This window comes from Passer montanus, unplaced genomic scaffold, assembly GCF_014805655.1.
Source record: "Passer montanus isolate IOZ18808 unplaced genomic scaffold, ASM1480565v1 scaffold73, whole genome shotgun sequence".
Lineage (NCBI taxonomy): Eukaryota > Metazoa > Chordata > Aves > Passeriformes > Passeridae > Passer > Passer montanus.
Window position 1 is genome coordinate 1,100,807 of NW_024372481.1, and position 19,762 is coordinate 1,120,568.

Sequence of the window (19,762 nt, forward strand, 5' to 3'; positions counted from 1 at the left end):
CGGGGCGGTGCGGGAGCGGGGGCGGCGCTCGCAGCTCCGCCGCAGCCCGGGGGGCCGGGGGGCTGCTGCCCGCTGGGGCCGGGCCCGGGGCAAGCCCAGCCCAGCGCATCCCACCCGGGGGTCTCACGCCACAGCCTGGGGGGTCTGTTCTATCCACCCGCGCATCCTGCTTGAGGAGCTCATCGCCGCGCCCATCCCACATTCCGGGGTTCCATCCACTCGGGGATCCCATCCCCAGGCTCACCCCACCACACAGGGGCCTGGGGATGGATGTATCCCATCCCTGGGGACGGGATGCTCTCCCCTCCCGGCAGAGCAGAGAGGGGTCTGTGGAGATGCTGATCCCACCTGGCCCCCAGCACTCACAGCAGCTCAGGTTTGTTCAAAGCCATTTTGGGTGGCAGATGGCCAGACTGCCTCCTTGTTACCCATAGCCGGTAACCTGCGAGCACAGCTTGGGGGCTGCACCCCTCAGCCCTGCCATCACTGCTGCTCCTTCTCCTCCTTGCTGTGTCTTTTCCCCACCCTGAATCCCAGCAGCAGCACTGGCTGGTCCTCCCTGTTTGCACTGCAGCCGGGCAGGGAAAGCTCACAGCAAGACTTTGTGTCCGACAGGTCAGGGACAGCCCCATGCAGGGGATCCTGTGTGAACAGGCAAGTTAGAGCAAGGGGGACAGAGAGCAGATAATGTGATGGGAAAGGATCCGGGAGAGTCAGTCACGAGGGCATTGTTAAGATAATTCCTTGCCTGCTATCAGCAAATCTTCAGATTATCCATTTGCCCCCTTTTCAGGGCTCAGGTTGCTCCTTCCCTTTGATTTTGGCTCTAAATGACCTTTGAAAACAAGCTGGTCACTGCGAGCCCAGATCCCAGCTCAGTGTGAGTGCCAAGCACGGAATAATCAGGGCCTAATGAGCAAAAGCCTTTGCTGGGCTAATCCAAATAATGGTGATGAATAAGGAGCATCACACAAAACTGCCTGAAACCTCCCAAATTCTGCAGAGTGTTTGCTGCCTGCTTTTGACCCCGAGGATGTCCCTGCTGCTCCAGTGCTGAGCCCTGACCTCTGGGTGGGCTGGGCTGACATTGCCCACGGCAGGGACAGGGACGGGGACAGTGCAAGTCACCTCGGCCACCCACAGCCCCCATCCAGGCAGCTTGTACCATCCCACTGAAGCCAGGATGGTTCTCTGGCAGGCTCTTATTTTTAGTGTTAATTAAGACAGGAAAAAAGAAGAGCCTCTGAGATTTATTTTTGATGGTGGGGCTGGTAATTCGGGAAACAGCCGGGACAGGAAGGTGCATTGCTGGATGCTTTCCACACTCCCTGCTCACCCTGTTCCTGCAGCTCCTTCTGACTTGAACCCTGATTTTGGAAGCCAAGAGTGGGAGAAGAATCCTCGGTGGAGATGGGAAATGGCATACCTGGGCCAGGGCTGAGGGTGGCTTGAAATCCACAGAATTCTGCTGGGGGCTCTGCAAAATTCAGGGGTGGATTGTCCAGCGAATCTAATTAGGAATGAGCAGACCATCCCAAGCTGTAATACGCCAAGTAATTAAGTGATTAGTATTGATTGTTAGAATGCCTAATGAGCAGTTATCACTGAATGATTAATTAATCCAATCAAAAGAGTAATAAAAATTCTGCAGGTGTGATTATACCTTGTATTCAACACAGAAGGGAAGTGAGATCTCTCCCCATGGTGCCCATCTCCAGTTTCTATCCCAGGCACCAGGGATGCACTGCCTGGGCTGCTGCCCCTGTGCAAGGGATCTCTCCCCTCCTCAAAATTCTCCTGGCACTGCCAGGATGGGCTCCAGCATCAGGCAGGCACCCAGAGCTGTGTAGCTCGAAGGTGGGGAAAATGCTCCCGCAGGCGCTGTCAGCATCCAGAAGATGCCGGGATCAGCCAATGCTCGGCTCCTCCCTGGGAATTCTTTCGCTCGCTGCCTTGATTAAGTCGCTTCAGTTTCTCCTGGTCAAAGCCCTGCTAATCCCAGCTAAGCCCGCAGCGTGCCGCACGCTGGCCTCTGATCACTTCCCTGCCAGGCGGTGGCTCTGCGGGCACGTCCCCAAGAGCACCGTGCCCTGGGGACATGGCAGCTCGCGGGCAGCCACAGCCCTGCAGCGCTCATCTGCTGGCCCGAAATATTTACCTGACTAAATGATAATAAGTAAATGATCTCCAGCCAGAGCTAACAGCAGTGCAGAGCAGCCCTGACTCGTGAGCAGGGACCCCCAGCCACCCGTCCCCTGCAGAGCACCCTGAGCTGCCCAGCTTCCTCTGGGTGGGATGTCAGAGTTGGGTGACAGCTGGGGACAACCCAATGCCATCTCCCGCAGCGCTGCTGCCGGCAGGGGGGTGCAGGATCCCAAACCAAAAGAGGGGCACATGCTCTCCCCCCTCTCCTCTGCCATCGGGATCAGCCCCATGGCCACACACCAGAGGGATCTCTGCCCCGGGCGGGCTGCGATGGCACCCGGCATTCCCAGGCAGCTCCGGAGATGATGGATGCAGGCTTTAATGCTCTTTTCTGTGCATCTTTGAAGGATTTGAGGCTGATCGCCCGCGCTTCCTGCATGGCATCCACAGCTGGCTCCGCACAGCCCGTCAGCTGCCTCTGCTGCCTGCCGGGCCCTGCCGGGCTCAGCGCAGCGGTTATAATTAGAAATGCTAATCAGCTCTTGTGTTTCTGGCTTGACAGCCCTGCCACCCCCAGCACAATCTTCCCTCCAATCTGTCCTGTGCTCGCCCCCTCTGCTTCCTCTCTGCATCCCTGCTACTTGTAATTAAGCACTACGAAGTTAAGGGGGGTTGAATGGGGGTGTTGGGGCTCCTTGGATGCTTTGGGCCAGCATTGCAGCCCCCACAGAGCTCCTGGCTTGCTGGGAGCTGTTTGGGGGTCTCACCCTTCATTCACCACCATCCCCTTGGGCTGGGGACACCCCAGGCATGTCCCTGAACTATGAGGTGGAAGAGAGGAAGCTCAAGGGCTCTGCAGGCAGTGCTGGGGTTAAAGGCAAAGGGTGGTGGCTGTGGCTGGAAGCCCTGCGGTGCTGGCTCTGGAAGGGGAGCTTCTCTCATTGGGATTTCCATCATGTGCCAACCGTGGGCGCTTCCCAGCCAAGGAGGAAAGGGAGCTTTGCAAAGGAGCTCGGAGAAGAGGGCTGAGAAAGCAGATCTCTGCACTGGCTTGGATTATGGAGTTATTCATCATCAGGTCATGCACTGGGAGACACAGCCCAGGGATTCCTCCCTCACCAGTGCCCCTGCCAGCTCCCAGTCGCTCCACACCAGAGCCAGGGCATGGCTTTCACCCTGGGCATTTGGCTCCCAAAGTCAGGCTCGGCCAGGGAGACATTCCTTGGAGCAGGCACGGGGCTCAGCTGGCCTCAGAAGAGACACAGATGCACAGGTGGGATGAGCAGCTCTGGACACAGTTTTTAAGTCAACATTCATCTTCCAGGCGCTCCCTGTGTATCAGTTTCAGTGAGGAGAGAGGCTGCAGTTTGGAGGGTTGATGTGCAGAAGGTTTTCAAGAAGGCAGTGGCTGTCTGAGCAAAGGAGAACCCCCCCCCTCAACTCCTCTGTCCCATGCTTCACCTGGGACACCTCTGCTCACTGCAGCATCTCCCAAATGTCAATCCAACAAAGGGCTCTTCCTCCTCAGCACAATTTCTCCCTGGAGAAAGGATAATAAGAGAAACAAGGAGCTGTCACAAAAAGAGCATGGGAGGGACAGGGCATGGTGGCTTCAATGACGTTGCACTCGTGAAAAGGCACCAGCAGCACAGGCAACTGACTGGGAAAGCTCTGGGGGAGAAGTCGGATTGGATTTGTCATGACTAATTGACTCCCTCCAGCACTGTGGTCCAGCCTTCACGCATGGCATGAGCAGGGTCCCAAGCCTCCAGGAATTAATGAGGGTCTGACCCTGTCTGCTCAGCCACTTGAGTTTTGCCAGTGCAGACAGCTGGCTTAAGAGGCCCTTTTATCCTTTACAGATCAGATCAATTTGGATAGTTATAATCTAGTCCTGGTGAAAGCTCAGAGTAGACTTTATTGCCCAACCAGCTCAAGGAGAAAAAAAGCAAGCAAGAGGGAGAGGTCATGATGAACTATTGATTGTGCTGCTCCCAGATTGGCCTCGGCAGAGAGCTCACCTGGGACAGTTTGCCTCTATCTCCTGCTAATGCTGCTCCATTGATCTCCTGTGACAGGCGGCAACTACAAGATTTTTTGAGGTCAGAGTCATTAAGAGGCATTAATCAATAAGAGAGGAAACTGAGAGAGAGCGACTGTTTGTTTCATGCAGACATATTCCCTGTGTGGATTTTAGCCCGCTGAGGTGTGCGCGGTTTATTTCCAGGGAGGTCTGCCAGGAAAAGAATTCACCTTGTGCTGGACTCTGGCACTTGGAGGAGATCCTGAGCCAGTTGCAACACACAGGCAGCTCCAGCAGGGCTGTGCAATGAGAGGGCAGCACCTGGGGAGTTTGTGGCATCCATTCCAGGTCCCTAGCATCCTACCCAGCAATTGCCCAGACCCTCTGTTCCCACACAGGCACCCCTGGAAGAGATGGGCACTGATTTCACATGCCCAAAGACCTGGGTGCTGGTTTCACGTTGTTCTTCTTCTAAAACTAAACAAAGCTGCTGCCTGGCTGTGGTGCAGCCAATCCCAGCAGCCTGTTCCAGGATCCAGCCCTGTGTGAGCTCAGCCCAGCCCAAATTCATTCCTGTGGCAAGACTGGAGCTGTTCACAAGAAAAACGGTCTTTGTGCTGGAAGCACCCCGGGCTGCTCCGCTCCCTCCCGCCCTGCCCAGCGGTGTCAGTACATTTCCACTGCTCTGTGGTGGCAACACGCCTTTTCTTCTCCAGCAGCTCCTGTGCTCAGCCCCTGCAAGGGTCTGTGCAGGTGCTGGAGCCCATTTTCCTTTGGAGAGGCAGAGAAGGGGCAGGAGACCTGCTCAGGAACAGGAGGATGGGATCATCTTCAAAGGTGGTGGTTCTGGCACCAGCAGAGCAACCAGCGGCCTCGTGGTGATCTGGGGCTGGGGAGGTTTCACAGGAATGGCACACCTGGACTTAGCCCAAGGGCCCTTTAGTCCTGCTGTGTGCCACAGAGCTGGCACACCCTGCGGCACAGTGCTGGCAGGTCTGGCAACCCGGGAATGCCACACTCAACCTGGGGAGGGAGCATGGCTCAACCAACAGGGCCTGCACCCAGGAGGTGCCATGGGATGCTGCAGAGTAAGGGAAATGTCCTTTGGGAGGCAGGGATGGAGATTCCAGTGGAATCAGTGTCCCTTTCTGGGCACACATTGCCTCGACTCCCAGAACCCCAGTGTCCCACTTTGCAGTGGTCTGCAGTACTGCAGATCCCCAGGGAAACACGATCTTCCTCATTCCTGTAACTGCAGCCACACATCCGCAGCACAGGGATCCAGGGCTGCAGGAGAGGAGGGGATGAGATTGCTGGCTCAGGTTGCACAGGTGGGGCACACACAGCCCATAAATACCTGGCAGTCCAGCCCTGGAGACACACCCAGAGCTCAGCGCCACCAGCTGAATCCAGACCAGGCAGACTTTTTATGGGAATCCAGCTCAGGTGGGACACACGATGATGATGATGATGATGATGATGAGCAGGGGCTCCCTGAGCTGAGAACCCCTGGCGTGGGAGATGCAACAAAGCCCTCTCCAGTCGCAGGCTGTGCACCAAGAGAAGCTCTTGGCTCACAGCTCTGCCTTCCCTGCTCAGTCTATCAGTCTCCAGGTCAACAACACAGTCCCTTCCACTGGCACAAAATCCATCAGCAACAATTCGATTTCCTTTATTTACACATGACATTTAGGAGAAAGCCTAATCATATTGCAACTTAGAAAAAAAAAGTGATTCCAATTGTACATCCTTGTGCCTGAAAGAGCTTGAGAGCTGCAGCCAGACAAGATGTCCTGTACTGGGCACACCCTCATTTACGAGCACGGTGCAGAGACCGTGAGGCGCAGGGGATTTCCAGCCTGTGGTTACAAACGTAAATGTAACCGTAAGATCTGGAAGTCTTGTGCTTTTGCTGCCTCCTGTTTTTGGCAAAGTCTACCAGCAGCAAAAAAATAAAAGTCAGTGCTGGGGGGCTTGGTGGTGTGTTAACCCAGCTGCAATCCTTGCCTGATGCGCACTGGCTCTGCAAACACCAGTCTTCAGCCTCGGTGACAGCCCTGGCGCTCTGTGGAGTGCTGATGTGGTGTTCCTCTGTGGATCAGCATCCTGCCTTGTGTCCTGCACGGATTCAAATCCACACCTGCCTGGTGTGGACATCCCAGAGGATGACGTCTCACTTTTCCAATAAAGTTACTTGTAGGTGAGTAAAGGTTACAGGAAGGAAGGAAGGTTCAGATTATTTAATAGCCTTTTAAAACACGTTTCTCTCTTAATTGCATGTTCCCAGAGTCAAAGTCCTTTGGGCTCTTTGCCTTTCCAGAGGCCAGCGGAGGCTGTGCCTGCCGGGCAGTTTAGCAGTCTCATGCTTCTGGTTCTTGTGCAAGGCTCTGTTGTGAGCAGGGAACTGCAGCCCTCAGTTGGAGCCACGCTGAGTCACCAGCCGGTTCCTCCCCGGTGTTTACTCTGTTGTCACCAGAGCTGACGTGTGATTACTGAGGAGCCCAGCAACCACAGGGAGCGTGGCCATGGAGCAGCAGGAGCCAGCGTGGAGGCTGAGGGTCAGGATGAAGCTCTGCCCCTGCGACTGTGGGCTCGCCGTGAGCTTCCCTGCTGCCCACACAAGGAGCAGCAGGAAAATTTCACCTCCCATGTGCCTTTTTAGGTGACAGGAAAATGAGATTCACCCACATCCTTTGCACAAACTGCTCTTAGCACCATCCTCACCAAGCAGACTGTGGTGTTCCCAACCAGGGCAAACCTCTTCTCTGTCTTTGCCAGGACAACACTTCCAGGAAAATTGATGCCAGCCAGTGATGTCAGCCCTTGGGGCAGCCTTGCTTATGGATACAAACAAGGTCCAAGTTCCCAGCCTGAGGCCCTGCTCATGTGGGGGTGTTACACAGGGTAAACACGTCAGTGCTGTGATGCTGGACTGTCCTGTGTACCCTGAGCTACACAGAGGTGACACACAGTGACACTGGGCTCTGACACATCTCCCAAAGCCAGCTGCTAATTCAGACAGGTGAAAGGGAAGAGGATAGATCAATGGATACGTGGATGGACAGACTGACAGAGATCTGGAAGCAGTGATAGCAATGTGTGGATCACCTCACTGTCCCCAAGCCCCTGAGAATGGAGGCTGCTGTGCAGCACCCAGCACGCGGTGCTGAGGAGTTTGCACAGCCCGTGGCTTCGTGCTGTCAGCCCTTCCTGTGCGGGCTCCCCGCCTCACACATGCATGCCACGAAAAGGCCACGAACGAGGATGTTTGGCTGGCTGCTGCCTCCTCCCCCCCACTTTAATGTCACCAGACCCAGCTGCTGCTTTCAACACACGGCCCTTGGCAGGAGGCAAAGGGAAGCAGGCCGATGGGTAGAGCTGCCAGAGGCGCTGTGGGAGGCCAAGGGCAGAGGCAGGGCGAGGCAGCACAAGTGAGATTCTCCACAAATCCAGCCTTCCTTTGGCACAGCCAGCATCTCCAGAGGGTTCTGCCCAGCACCCACCCAGCCTGTGGCCTCCTGCTGCTCTACAGCCTGCTCAGCTAGGAGATGGACACATCCCTCCTTCCTTCCCACCCCTCCGAGTGCTTTCCCTCCTTCCCTTCTCCGTATGTGGGAGATGTTCTCCCTGGCTCTGTTTCTTTTCCAGTCAGAAGCTAGTTATCCACAGGGAGGTCACATGTTGTTGCCAAGGGAAGAAATAAATTTAGGCAAATAAAAGATAAAAGAACACAGTCAGATTATTGTAAGACAAGGGTAATGCTTTTGAGCTTCACGGCTCTTCATGGATGCAGGCACAGAAATCCTACCAGCAGTAATGCTGCGTGGACCCTTCTGCTTGGCACTTGATGTGTTCTTCCTCCTGCCAAGGATTCTGGGCTCTGCTCAGCTACATTACCTGCAGGGCACCCTTCTACCATGTTTAAATAATCCAGTCAGTAGTTTAAACATGCAAAACACACTACACAATCTAGCAAACCAGGTTTTTTTGAGAATTTGGAGCTGCTTCATCCTGGCTGCTGCAGCTTGGGAGGACAGGGATGGGGTCTACCTTTGCCTCTACCCCAAAATGGCCATGTTTCAGGGCGATGAGGTGATCCTTGTGTTGCACAGCGGGCAGAGGCTCTCGGGCCTCCTCCATCAGGCAGTCTGTTATGAAAATGTTAACGCACGGGCTGTCGTCATCTGGCAGCAGCACCGCCTGCCTTATGAAATAACTCAGCATGACAGCTCTGCTTGCTCGCAGGCAGGCCCATGTCTGGCTTCTAATCTGGCATCAGAACGCACTCCCCTTCCTTGAGCTGCAGACTAATACTACGTGTTTCATTTGCATTACTCCAGATAACATGCGGGAGAGCGTGGGGAGAAGGGGACGGCAGCCAAGCTCCTCCAGGAGCCCACACGTGGAGCGTTGCACCAAGCCCGCCACGCCGGATCTGCTCACTCCGCTTGCCGCCGGCACCGCGGCCCTGACGGAATTTACATTTCAGATTCCCAGCGTCAGCCAGCGTTTATGAGCTCCGCGGATGGGCCCGCGCGACACCCCAGTGACAGATCACCAGGGACCTTCTTCCCGTGTCATCAAAAGCAAAAAGTCACCAGGATAACACAGAATCGCTCCGGGCCCAGCGTCTGCTCAGCTGCAAAGGTCTCGGTGACTTCCCAGGCATATGTTGGCTGGCACGGCACTGGAGCAAGGCTCCCTGAACAGCCCACACGACACAGGCAGCGGGGATTAATCTAATGCTGTGTGGAGATGCTAATACAATAAGGGTTCTTTGTGGCATTAGCTGGAATCATGAGACCAGCTCTGAGATGTCATTGCCTGGCAGGCGTAGGGAGTGCCAGCCAGGAGCTCTCTGTAGAGAAGGAGCCTGTCTGCTGCTCCCAGCCCTAAAGCTGCTGTGGGGTAGGGAAAGTGCAGTGAGCTCTCCTTTTTCTGGTGCTCGTTTGGGAACAGCACACAACCTCTGTTGGTGAATCCAAGGACAGCTGAGGAACAATGGTTATTTTAACAGGGCTAACACTTTTCCTTGATTTTTCCAGGAGCTGCAAAGCTGTGGATTCCAAGGGGATGCTCAGAACCACAGGGTCACATCTTACCCCAGTGGAGTCTCCACAGAGACTTGCAGGACTTGGGTTTCGCTATAAAAAGTGTTGCAAAACCAGCCGAGCTCAATTAATGGTTTGTGTTGGTTCCAACAGACATTTCATCTCCCATCTCAGCTTTGTACCCACAGAGCTTCAGGGCCTGATCCTATCCTAACCCCAGCGCCAGCAAGGAAAGCTCCATCCTGCTCAGCACATTTGTGCTGCTGGAAAAACAGCATCAAGCACCAGCTGAGAAGGTGGGTGAGGGTCCATGAGGGTCCCCAAGCCTCACATGCTTCCCTGAGGGACACAAACTCCCTCACAGCATGGAGGACCCCAAAACCTTTCCATGGCACCACACAGGCAGTGAAAATCCCCAACATGGCACCATGAGGGTCCCAAAGGCCCACACGGCTCTATGAGGGGATCAAACACCCACAGGGTTCCATGAAGAGACAAAACACCCGCAGGGCTCCATGGGGGTCCCAAAATTCCACCTGATTCCACGACGGTCCCAAACTTCCACAACCATTGAGGCAAGAACCAAACCCCCATAGGGCTCCATGAGGGGACCAAACCCCCCGAAAGGACTTCATGAGGGGACAAAACACCCCCAGGGCTCCATGGGGGTCCCAAAATTCCACCTGATTCCACGACGGTCCCAAACTTCCACAACCATTGAGGCAAGAACCAAACCCCCATAGGGCTCCATGAGGGGACCAAAGCCCCCGAAAGGACTTCATGAGGGGACAAAACACCCCCACAGCTCCATGAGGGGACCAAATCCTCCCAGAGGGCTTAATGAGGAGACAAAACCTTCCCCGGGCTCCATGGGGGTCCTAAAACTCCACATGGTTCCACGAGAGTCCCAAACTTCCACAACCATTGAGGCAAGAACCAAACCCCCATAGGGCTCCATGAGGGGACCAAAGCCCCACACGGCTCCGTGAGGGAACCAAACCCCCCACGGGACTTCATGAGGAGACAAAACCTTCCCCGGGCTCCACGGGGGTCCCAAAACTCAACATGACTCCATAAGGCTCCCAAACTTCCACAACCCTCGATGCGGGGACCAAATCCCCATAGGGGTCCGTGAGGGGACCAAACTCTCACAGGGCTCCGTGAGGGGACCAAACCCCCCCACGGGGCTTCATGAGGAGACAAAACCTTCCCCGGGCTCCATGGGGGTCCCAAAACTCAACACAATTCCACAAGGCTCCCAAACTTCCACAACCCTCGATGCGGGGACCAAATCCCCATAGGGGTCCGTGAGGGGACCAAACTCCCACACGGCTCCGTGAGGGAACCAAACCCCCCACGGGACTTCATGAGGAGACAAAACCTTCCCCGGGCTCCACGGGGGTCCCAAAACTCAACATGACTCCATAAGGCTCCCAAACTTCCACAACCCTCGATGCGGGGACCAAATCCCCATAGGGGTCCGTGAGGGGACCAAACTCTCACAGGGCTCCGTGAGGGGACCAAACTCTCACAGGGCTCCGTGGGGGGACCAAACCCCCCCACGGGGCTTCATGAGGAGACAAAACCTTCCCCGGGCTCCACGGGGGTCCCAAAACTCAACATGACTCCATAAGGCTCCCAAACTTCCACAACCCAAATCCCCACAGAGGTCCGCGAGGGGACCAAAGCCCCATAGGGGTCCGTGAGGGGACCAACCGCCTCCCTCCCCTCGCCATGGCGACCGCGGCCCGCCCAGCAGCCCGAGGAATGCCCGCTCCACAGGGAACGTTCCCCGCTCGCCCGTCCCGCCCCGCCGAGGGAGCGGCGGGGCGGGCCGGGCCGCCCACATAAGGCGGGCTCAGCGCGGGGTGCCCGGGGAGAAGGCGGCAGTAGCGGCTGGTCCGGGTGGAGCCGTCATGGAGATGGGGTGGTTGCTGTGGGGCACAGCCGTGCTGCTGCTGCTCCACGTCCTCATGCAGCTCAGCCCCACCGTCAACTTCGCGCTGCGCATCGGCTTCTACTGCCTGCTGTGCCTGGTGGCCTCGGCGGTGGCGGCCGTAGCCTGCCTGCTGGTCAACGGCGGCCGCACCGTCAAGAACATGAGGTGAGGGGGGAACGGGCGCTGGGGACAGCGGTGTCACCCCCCCGGCGCTGCCTGGAGCCCCTGGGGCGGCGGCAGCCTCTGTCACATCTGTGGTATCGCAGCCCCGGGGTCCCCTCTGGGCTCAGGGGTGGCTGTCCTGGCTGGCCCGTGGCACAGCCCTCGGCAGGGCACGTTTGGGGATGGAGCGCCTGGAAGGTGGCGGTGGTGGCTTTTCTAGGGAAAGCTGCAGGAGGAGCAGTGTTTGTTGAGAGTGGAAGAACACTTGAGCGCGCTGTCCAGGGAGTGTGAGGAATCTACCTGTCTGGAGGCATTCCAAACACACCTGTGTCACTGGGTGACCCTGCCATGGCAGATGGAGCTGCTCTCCAGAAGGTTCCTTTTGGTTCTAACAGTTTGGTGGCTGTGTTTGGGGTGTTTCCTGCCCCAGGAGCAGAGGCTGGCAGGCTGTGTGCCATGTGCTGCCAGGGCACAGCTCTCCTGCAGCTGTTGTGTGGCCCTGTGTCCCCTGATAGGACACCTGTGACAAGGGCCAAGGGGCTGCTGTCATCCAGCACCTCCTCTCCATGCCAAGGTACATTCTACGGGCAGAGCTGGCACTTCTGCTGGCAGCACAGGACAGCTTATTTCCTGGTTTTGCTCTCTCCTAGGCAGCTTTTTACCTCTGCTGAGCATGTCATATGGATGCAGGGGAAAGGAGAGCCTTAACATCCTTTAGGATCAAAGGTTGGCAGCATCTGAGCAGGTGGAGCTGGACTTTGATTTGCAGTGTGGCTTTCACATGGGCGGAGGGAGCTGGCACAGGGCGCTGATGTGCTGCCTTGAGGGCTGTGCCCTGCCGGTCCCAGCTGGTGCCATGGCCCCAGGCAGTCTGCTCTGTGATCTCCAGCCTTGCCCTCTCTCCAGCTTTGGTTGCCTTGGCTCACTCAGGAGCAGCTTTCCAACGCTCAGCCCGCTCTGCAGCTGGAGACTGTGATGTCAGTGATGGAGACGCTATCCTTTTATTTCCCCCCAATTGGTTGCCTTGGCTCACTCAGGAGCAGCTTTCCAATGCTCAGCCCGCTCTGCAGCTGGGAGACTGTGATGTCAGTGATGGAGATGCTATCCTTTTAGTTCCCCCCACAAATAAACCCCCTAAACTTTCTGTAAACTTCAAGGAGTTATTTGGAAACAAGAACTTGCCTTGGATAACTCCTCATGTTGAAACCCAGGGCTGAATTTTGGCCAGAACCACCCTTTTCCTGTAACTTAAGCCTGTTGTTTCCTTGTAGTTGGTACTGGCTGAAGATCCTGATGATGCATCCTAGCCCCTGGGAGGTTCATGGATGAGGTGATCCAGTGAGCTCCTTATTTCTCCAACATCCCAGGCTGCTTATTCCAGCTTGGGAGAGGGGGCTGGAGCAGAGCATGTGCTGGTGGACAGACAGAGATAATGGTGTTGCTGCCTGGCGCAGAACACCCCGTTCTTGCTGTGCTGCTGGCTCCAGTGTCAAGCTGGTGTGACTTGGAAGAGGTTACCCAGGGTGTCTGATAGAGATAGAACTGTTTATCTGTGGTAAAACATCTTGCAAGAGCTTCCAATCTGGTAAGCAGATTTCAGTAGTCCTTGAAAATCAGAGTATCCTAAACAAGCCTCTGTGACTGGCTGTGGAGCAGAGCACGTGAATCTGGGGGCTGCTGGCTTTCATACTCAGACTGTTAGGGATGCACTGAAAAGTCCCATTCCCTGTCATTTTTGTGCTCTTTGTCTCTGGCAATAAGTGCACTGGTTTTACAGCTCTCTGCAGCTGTGGCTGCACCACGTCTGAGTCGATGATTCCGGCAGAGAAGTCACTTGTGGTGTTGCAGGGGACTCGGATCCATCCTTTAACCCTGTGGGTGACGTGGCCAGCCCAGCAGGTCACCCCTGCTCTTTGCCTGCTCTGAGCTCTGCCCCTTTGCCTCTTTCAGTGGCTCACGCCACATCTTGTGCAAGGAAAGTCTGTCCCCGGGCTGGCAGGAAGAAGCTGGATGGTTGCTCTTGAGTAATGTGTAACCAGCCTCTCCCAGCAGCCAGTGAGCTCTGTGACTTCCAGAGCGGTGACCTCTTTTTTGGTTGGCAGTCAGAAGGGAGGAGAAGTGTGATTTAGGTCACCCTGGTGGCCTGGCATCCCCCATGACCTCCCTGGTTCGTGTCACCCTGCCTCGTCTCACCTGTAAGCCCATCTCTCCACCTGGCCTGCACCCCTGTAACCTTGGAGCGGGCTGGGGAGCTGGGGAGCTCTGCATTCCTCCCCGTGCCCTTTCCCTGGGTGTGGCTCTTTGCAGCAAATTGAAATGAGGACTGATAGCAGTGTCACCTCGGGGCATTGGCCTGGCCTGAACTCCAGTGTCACAGCCAGCTCGTGTGGTCTGCATGGGGGGACATCCCACGGAGATGTGAGCCCTGCTGGGAGTAGGAGCAAGCTGGGGGAAGTGCTGTGGCTCAAGAGTTTGTGGAGACTTTTGGAGAGCAGATGCTGGGAGCTGCTGCCAAGCCAGGATGAGATGCTGTCCAGGTGCTCACCTCCCACCTGAGTGACAAGGATGCTTCTCAGCAGGATGGTGCTGCCCACTTCCCAAGCTGGACCCTGTGGTGGGGACAGAGCTGGCTGTCCCTCAATCTCTTGCTGCAAGAAGGAAAGCTCCATGCCCTGTCTGCCAGGGAGAAGGTGGCCCTAAGACAGGACATCCAGGTGCTTGCTGGAGGTCAGGTCAGCTTGAATCAGCTCTAGGGGAGAGCAGATCCAAGCTGGTGGCTGTTCCTGGGAGCCTTGTTCACGTGCTGGCTCCTCTGCCACCTGTCCTGGTAAATGGCTGTTCCCTTGCCCAAAATAGCCCCTGTGTTCTGCCAGCTTCTGCCTGTGTCCTTTGGCCTAGCTGGAGAGTCCCCAAGTCCCCCGGTCAGGGGGTGGCATAGATGGGCCCTGCTCCTGTGGGCTGACAAGGAAATGTGCTCCAGTTCTGGCATGGCTGAGTGGAGCTGCTGGAGTGTCCCAGCTGGGAAAAGCTGGAGCTCTGTCAGACCTGTAGATCCACTGGGGAAGGGCAAAATCTTCAGCATGGGCTTGCTTTGGGCACCCAGCCTCTGCCGAGCCATGTGGGGAGCATCCTGTTTGCTGCCTGCATCCTTGCCTTGTGCAGGGAAGTGTTTCTCACCTTCATTCCCCTCCTTCCTTGGGCACCCCAGGTTTGTTTGTATCATTGAGCACCATCTTCCAGCACTGCAGGGAGCAGACCTGGCAGAGCCTTCCTTGGGTGTCGGGTGTGCTGGGGAGTGGAAGAATTGTTTTACCAACTTGTGGGGCCCTGCTGCTTGCAGGAGGAAGAGCCTGGTGGCGCCAGGGCAGCCCAGAACTATGGCACTGAGCAGGGCAAGTGAGCAGCACTCCTGGAGCACTGGGACCATGCAGGGCAGACACCTGGGTGGACCACAGCACAAATAAGACTGGAGGTTCTCTGTCCTAGAGCTCTTCTTGTCTCTTTCCACCCCCACTGGGTGTAGCAGTCCCTGCCCTCCCTGCTGTCCTGCTGACTGCTTTTTTTTTTTTCCTTCTGCAGAATCATCAAAGCTGTTGTCAGGTCCTTCAAGTATTTCTTCGGCGTGAGGTTTGAGGTGAAGGGGCTGGAGAACTTCAAGGTGGAGGGCCCTGCTGTCATTGTGTCCAACCATCAGAGCGTCCTCGACATGATGGGTGAGGAGGAAGAGAACATTTCTCCTGCTCACCACTGGGAAATGTCCTGCTTGTACCTCCTGGACAAGCAGCCCCTGGTGCAGCTTCCCCATCAGTGCTGGTTGGGGGAAGGGTCTCCTGTCACTCTGAGCAACCCCACACTTGTGCAGCACCCCAGGTTCTGCTGTCCTTGAGGTGCTGGCCCAGCACCTGTGCCAGTGGCCCTGCTGGACTCCCTGGGGCTGGGGAATGAACTGCCTCTGGGGTGTCCTGCTGTCACCTGCAGCCACTTTGTCCCACCAACTCTGCTGTGTGCCAAGCCTCCTGCTCTCAGAAGCTGGGAGAGAAGCAAGGCACCAGCCTGTCCCTGGTGCCCTTGTCCTCGTCCTGTCCTTGTCCCAGGGGTGACTGCTGGGTCTTGCCCTCTGCCATCCCATTAGGGCTGATGGAGGTCCTGCCCGACAACTGTGTCCAGGTGGGCAAGAAGGAGCTGATGTACATGGGCAGCGTGGGGCTCATCATGTACCTTGGTGGAGTCATCTTCATCAACAGGAAGAGCACCAGTAGTGCCAAGATGGTGATGTCAGAGGTGGCCAAGACTATGGTGGCTGAGAATGTGAGTGTCACTGTAGAGCTGGGTGGGGTGGCATGGGAGCCACCATTCCTGGTGCTGGCTCAGCTTGGCAGAGCTGGCTGGTGTCTCCCACCACTGCAAGTGGATTTCTGGAGCAGAGCCTTGTCTCTCCTTTCAGGTGAAGGTGTGGGTATATCCAGAGGGCACAAGGAACTGCACTGGGGATTTGCTGCCATTCAAGAAAGGAGCATTTCATCTCGCTGTCCAGGCACAGGTAATGGTGCTTTGCCCCTGCATGGGAACCCTGAGTGCATTTGCAGTGGCACTGCACACTGATCGTGCAGTGTGTGGTTTGTTTGCTCTCAGATGAGCTGTGTTCCCAAGTAACACCTACTCAGGTAAACCACTGGTGTCAGAAGTGCTGCCCTGCAGCAGCCCAAGAGCCTTTTCCATCCCCTCTGGGAACGAGCTGACCCTGGGCATGAGTGGCTGTAGACAGTGGAGAATTGCCCTGTCCTGTCTCCTGCCTGCCTCAGTCCTGGTGTCCCCTCTGGAGGGAGCAGTGTGAGGGGCAGGCACACTTGATCCCTATCTCCAGGCTTTCCTGGCAGCATGGCAGGGCACTGCCAGTGCCCAGGGGTTGCTGGGGGCATGGCTGCAGCCCAGAGCTCGCTCCTGGCAGGGAGCCCAGTGGGTTCTTTTCTGGGGAAGCCCAAAGCTGACAATTCATTTCTCAATCCCCCAGGTCTCAGTCGTGTAGTGATGATTCAGGATTGTTAATTCTTGTGCTTTAGAGCAACATCTGGGCTTGCTCTGTGTGAAAATAGCTGCTGCCTCCCTGGCAGCCATATGGCAGTTCTTGATATGTCTTTCTCTCCAAAATGACAGCATCCACGAGCAGTTAGTGGGGGAGCAGGCAAACAGCTTCAGCCAGCCAGAGCTGTCTCAGGAGCAGGGTGTTTGCCTGGGCACAGTGCTGGGGCAGTGTGCCAGAGGCTGGGATGACTCGAGGCCTCAGCGGAAACTGGTTTCCCCAGGAGAGGTGTTACAGCAGGGTTTTTGGGAAAGGGAAGAGATGCCAACTCTCTCACTGGGTTCGTTTGGCCAAGCCCAGGGTGTAGCCTGTGTTGTACCATCCCCATTCCTGCCTGGGTGATGCAGCCTGGCAGCTGCTGGAGGAAAGGATGACATGGAACTGGTCCTGCCTCTGCTACACCCCCCTGAGTCACCAGCTGTAGATCCTGGCTGTGTTACCAGCACTGGAATAACAGCTCTGCCTGCCCTCCTGGCCCTGTGTCTGTCTGAAGCTTCCCCAGGAGCAATTGATAATAACTGGTGACTCCTTTTCTTAGAAACTGAAAGCAGAGCAGCCACCCTGCCCCAGACACGTGCCTGTACAGCAGGCAAGGCCTGTCAGAACAGGCAGCCTGCAGTGTTTGATTACAGGACAGAAAATACCTGGGGTTTGGAGCCTCACTTGGGTCAAGGAGCTGTAAAAGCCAGTGCTGAGCTGAGGCTAGAGTGGAACTTGTCCCTGGTTCCTTGAGTGTCCCTGTGCCTTGAGTTTTTGGGGAGTGGTTTTGATTCCGTTTGGCTGCTGATTGCTCTACCCTTTGGAAGTGGGTGTTGTTTGTGGGGCTGTGTGTTCCCTGTGTGTCTGAGAGCCAGGCCAGGTCAGCTCTGTTGTGTGGGATTTGCTGCCTGTCTCTGGCCTGCCCTGAGCTCCTTAAGTGACAGTAACTCCTCTTTTTCTTCCCTTCCCCAAGGTCCCAGTGATCCCTGTGGTGTATTCCTCCTTCACCACCTTCTATAACCCAAAGACAAAACTGTTTACATCAGGTAACAAAGAGTCACTTGGAGACAGGGTGGCTGTTGTCCCGTGTGGAGATCTGGCTCACAAGGGTGTGGGAGGGAAGCAGAGCTGGGGTGAGCAGGAGGAGCCCCGCTGGGAGATGTTTGGAGGCAGTTCAAAGCACTTGGCACCAGAGCCTGGGCTGGGTTAACTCAGGAAGGGCTGTAATTAAATACACTGAGGGATGTTTTCATTAAAAATTGGTTACCACCTCCTGCTGTGGGCAGGCTCTGGCTGGGATGGCAGTTTGGGGCACAGGGGGATTATTCTGGGTGGCACAGCCATTGGAGCTGGGATCTAACTCTGCCTGTGCTCCAGGGGTGGATGCCTGAAGCCCTGGGAGGGGTTGAGGGCTGTGCTGGGGCTGTCCAGGGTGGGGAACAGGGCAGAGAACAGAGCTCCTGTGGTGTGTGGGTTTCTCACAGGCTCCTCTCTTGTCCCCAGGAAAAATCAAGGTTGAGGTTCTGCCTCCAGTGGAGACCAAAGGGCTGACGTCAGACGATGTCACCGACCTCTCTGACAGATGCTTCAGCACCATGAGGGAGACCCTCTTCAAGCTCTCAGGCCATCCAGGCAAGGCAAAGGACTCATCCTAGAGGCTTCTGCAGTGGTGTCACCATGTGGTGGTGGCTGAAGGGACCTGTCTGTTCTTGCCAAATACTGAAGGATCTTCTTCTCCTCTGCAGTGATTTCTAACTCTTGGGAGCACCACAGACTGGCACACACAGGGTGTCAAGCCAGCACTAAGGCTCCCCTCTGAGTGGATTTCTCTTATGGGTTCATTTTTTCACTTTGAAATATCTCCTTTTTCTGAATTTCTCAGGCATCAAACTTGTGCTACCAAAGGGCTCAATGACCAGAGAGGTGAGTTCCCCCAGCTTTTGCAGCTAGCTTGGGGTGACAGCAAAAGCCTGCCTGGAGCCTGAGCTTTGCCTCGTGTGACTGTCCCTGCACCTGTGTTCCTGCAGGCTCAGCTCTTGAGGAGGCCCTGTGATGTCCCAGGTGGAAACCACCAGGCAGCAGTTTGTATCAGCACAACCTTGATGCTCAAACAGGGCTGAGAACTGGGGTGAAAATCCAGATTTTGGCTTTTCAGCAGTGCTAGGAGTGTGGTGTCCTCCCTGGACAACCCAGAGCACTCCCACCCACCAGTGGGACACACAGCCTGTCCCCTCGAGATGCCCTTTTGTCACAAGAGCATCACGTTGGCAAACTGCTGCCACTCCCCGCCGCGGTGGTGGCACAGCCTGGTCACATCCCGGTGCCTGCAATGCCCCTTAGGGAGGCAAAGGGCTCTGTCGTGCTCGTTTTGTCACTTGTCATGGTCAGCACTGGCCGAAAGATGGTGCCTGTCCCGCGTCTCTGCTGATCTGCGGGGCGGAGCTGCTGCTGTAAAACCCCTGCAGAGCCACAGGGTGGGTGAGCTGCAGCTGGAACGGGGCTGGGAAGGCTTGGAAGGCTTCAGCTCCCCCTTTGGGGGATAGAAACTGCTTTCCCAGGCAGATAAAAGGGGTTCCCCTGTGCCTTGGGGTGATGGACCAACAGAGCTCCTGGGTCCCTCACCGGGAATGTGGAATGTCGATGCCCTTGGAGGCTGGGTCAGGTCCATGGTTCCTCAGCTTTAGCTCTTCTGTTTGTGGCACAGGGGACCTTGGGATGAGCCAGCTGGGGCTGCTCAGGTAACCAGCACAGGCAGCTCCTGCAGCCTGCATTGGTGGAGTTGTGTTTATCTGGCATTTTGGGGCTGAAGCCTCAGCTGGGAAAGGCAGGGAGCTCCATGGAAGGAGCCCTGGGGCTGAGCTGGTGCTGCCAGGGGCTTCACTGGAGTACAGACTCAGGGGATGGGAAGGGTCGGGGTGGGAGCATGGGAACCAAACCAGCACTTTGTGAGAGTGGCAGATCAAGGGCTGTCATGGAGGGTCAACCCAGGAGGGCCCTGGGAGGGCTCCTGGGGAGGGGAACCATGTCTGACTCCTCCTGGGAGGAGGGAGCAGTGCCTCTATGTGCAGTTGTCTGCTGTTCACTTTTAATTGGGCTGAGAATGTTATGTGCTTTACAAAAAAATCACCAAAAAAAACAAACAAAGAAATTACACCTTTGGTTATTTAAATAAAGGAGCCTCCTTGTCTTGTGTGGGGGCTGAGGGAGGAGGATGGGGGTGCTGAGGCCTGAGCTCTTGCAGGGGGTGGGTTTGGTGACGGAGGGGCAGGGGGGGTCCTTGTCCCCACCCTGTGCCCCCCAGGCAGGAGGGCTGTGCTTCACCCAGCCTCACTGGTGAGGCACCATCCCAGCTCCAGGGCTCCTGGAGAGCAGAAGGGGAGCTG

The 19,762-nt window shown here is 56.2% G+C and overlaps 1 protein-coding gene across 1 annotated transcript; it reads left to right on the top strand.

Annotated features, from left to right (window-relative positions):
- The first annotated feature begins 11,081 nt into the window (after positions 1-11,081).
- Positions 11,082-19,552, top strand: AGPAT2 (1-acylglycerol-3-phosphate O-acyltransferase 2). Its single transcript, XM_039730565.1, has 6 exons — positions 11,082-11,323; positions 14,900-15,033; positions 15,453-15,628; positions 15,765-15,860; positions 17,353-17,425; positions 17,883-19,552. The coding sequence occupies exons 1-6, from the start codon at positions 11,136-11,138 to the stop codon at positions 18,032-18,034; spliced, it is 819 nt and encodes a 272-aa protein (XP_039586499.1). The 5' UTR covers positions 11,082-11,135; the 3' UTR covers positions 18,035-19,552.
- Positions 19,553-19,762: the final 210 nt, after the last annotated feature.

What these genes read in the sequence shown, in the direction of transcription:
- AGPAT2 (XM_039730565.1), top strand. Translation starts at nt 11,136, where the DNA reads ATGGAGATGGGGTGGTTGCTGTGGGGCACAGCCGTGCTGCTGCTGCTC. An exon ending in GAGCGTCCTCGACATGATGG is followed by an intron (nt 15,034 to 15,452) that starts GTGAGGAGGAAG and finishes CCATCCCATTAG; the next exon opens with GGCTGATGGAGGTCCTGCCC. An exon ending in AGACTATGGTGGCTGAGAAT is followed by an intron (nt 15,629 to 15,764) that starts GTGAGTGTCACT and finishes CTCTCCTTTCAG; the next exon opens with GTGAAGGTGTGGGTATATCC.